The 1,081-nt window shown below is 42.2% G+C and overlaps 1 protein-coding gene across 1 annotated transcript; it reads right to left on the bottom strand.

The window, feature by feature from the left end:
* Nucleotides 1-362: 362 nt before the first annotated feature.
* LOC122296044 (uncharacterized oxidoreductase At4g09670-like) lies at nucleotides 363-797 on the bottom strand. Its single transcript, XM_043105431.1, has one exon. It carries the CDS (start codon nucleotides 795-797, stop codon nucleotides 363-365), a length of 435 nt encoding a protein of 144 aa, XP_042961365.1.
* Nucleotides 798-1,081: the final 284 nt, after the last annotated feature.

Genomic DNA, 1,081 nt, shown 5'->3' with positions numbered 1-1,081 from the left:
TGGATTTTCTCTTTTACCTCTAATTTGATTTACTTCTATAAAAAAGATAGTTTTTAGACTCTTGGCTACATTGTGTTTACCAATAAACATTCCCTTGCTTGAAGCAATGGAATATTGATAGAGTATGGTAATTGGTAATGGAATATTGATAGAGTATGGTAATTAGTAATGCAGGATGTTAAGTAGGGAACATGACATATAACAATGAGTTTCCCTAATAGTAATTGACTCATGGTAATGGATACAGTGGGAGTGGTTATATATTAGGAGACCTTTTATTGGCTAATGCAAGCTTGTTTTACCAGTTGGCAAAATCTCAACTATAATTATATCCTATTGAATATTATATATAGAAAATTCAATCATTCAAAACGTTGTTTATCGGAGAGGAACTCTCTCATCTTGGCGGTTCGGGGGTGGTGCATCCACATGGTGCCGTCCATGAATTGCACCCCATTAGAGTCGCAAGCCTCGATGATAGTGTCGAACTCGGCAACGTTAAGGGCGACGGGCTTCTCTAGCAACACGTGCTTCTTCTTCTGGGCAGCTAGGATTACCCATCGGGTGTGCAGACTGGTGGGTAAGGGCCAGTCGAGGACAGCCTCGTAGGAGCCGTAGATCTTGGCGTTGGGGAGGGGGGGGAAGTTGTTGGTGGACGCAAAGGCCTTGGCCTTGTCAAGAGACCGGCTACCAATGGTGGCGACTGTAGTGTTGGGAGCGAGCGAAATGGCCTGCGAGACCTTTCGGGCTATATCGGCGCATCCCAGCATTCCTATTCGAACCTGTGTTTCAGCCATCTATAGAGGTGAGAGTGTAAGCAGAGATTGGGTAGCTGGGATGATAGTGGAGAAAGAGTGTTTGTTGTGTTATTTATTATTTTTATTTTAGAATGGTAGTTGGGAAGAGAGTGATAAGCATTTATCTTTAAAATTCGATGTGACAAGGCTTCGCAGTGCAACAAACCAAAACCCTCACTCTCTTTTCAAGGATAGCCTTACTCTCTTTGGGATAGCATATTCACAGACAACTCCATCTTTTACAAACTATTTAGATATTACGCTTCTTCGTTGAGACAAAAATA

This window comes from Carya illinoinensis, chromosome 15, assembly GCF_018687715.1.
Source record: "Carya illinoinensis cultivar Pawnee chromosome 15, C.illinoinensisPawnee_v1, whole genome shotgun sequence".
Lineage (NCBI taxonomy): Eukaryota > Viridiplantae > Streptophyta > Magnoliopsida > Fagales > Juglandaceae > Carya > Carya illinoinensis.
This window is presented reverse-complemented; position numbering and strand designations above follow the sequence as displayed.

Coding starts and splice junctions, on each gene's coding strand:
- LOC122296044 (XM_043105431.1), bottom strand. CDS start 797: ATGGCTGAAACACAGGTTCGAATAGGAATGCTGGGATGCGCCGATATA.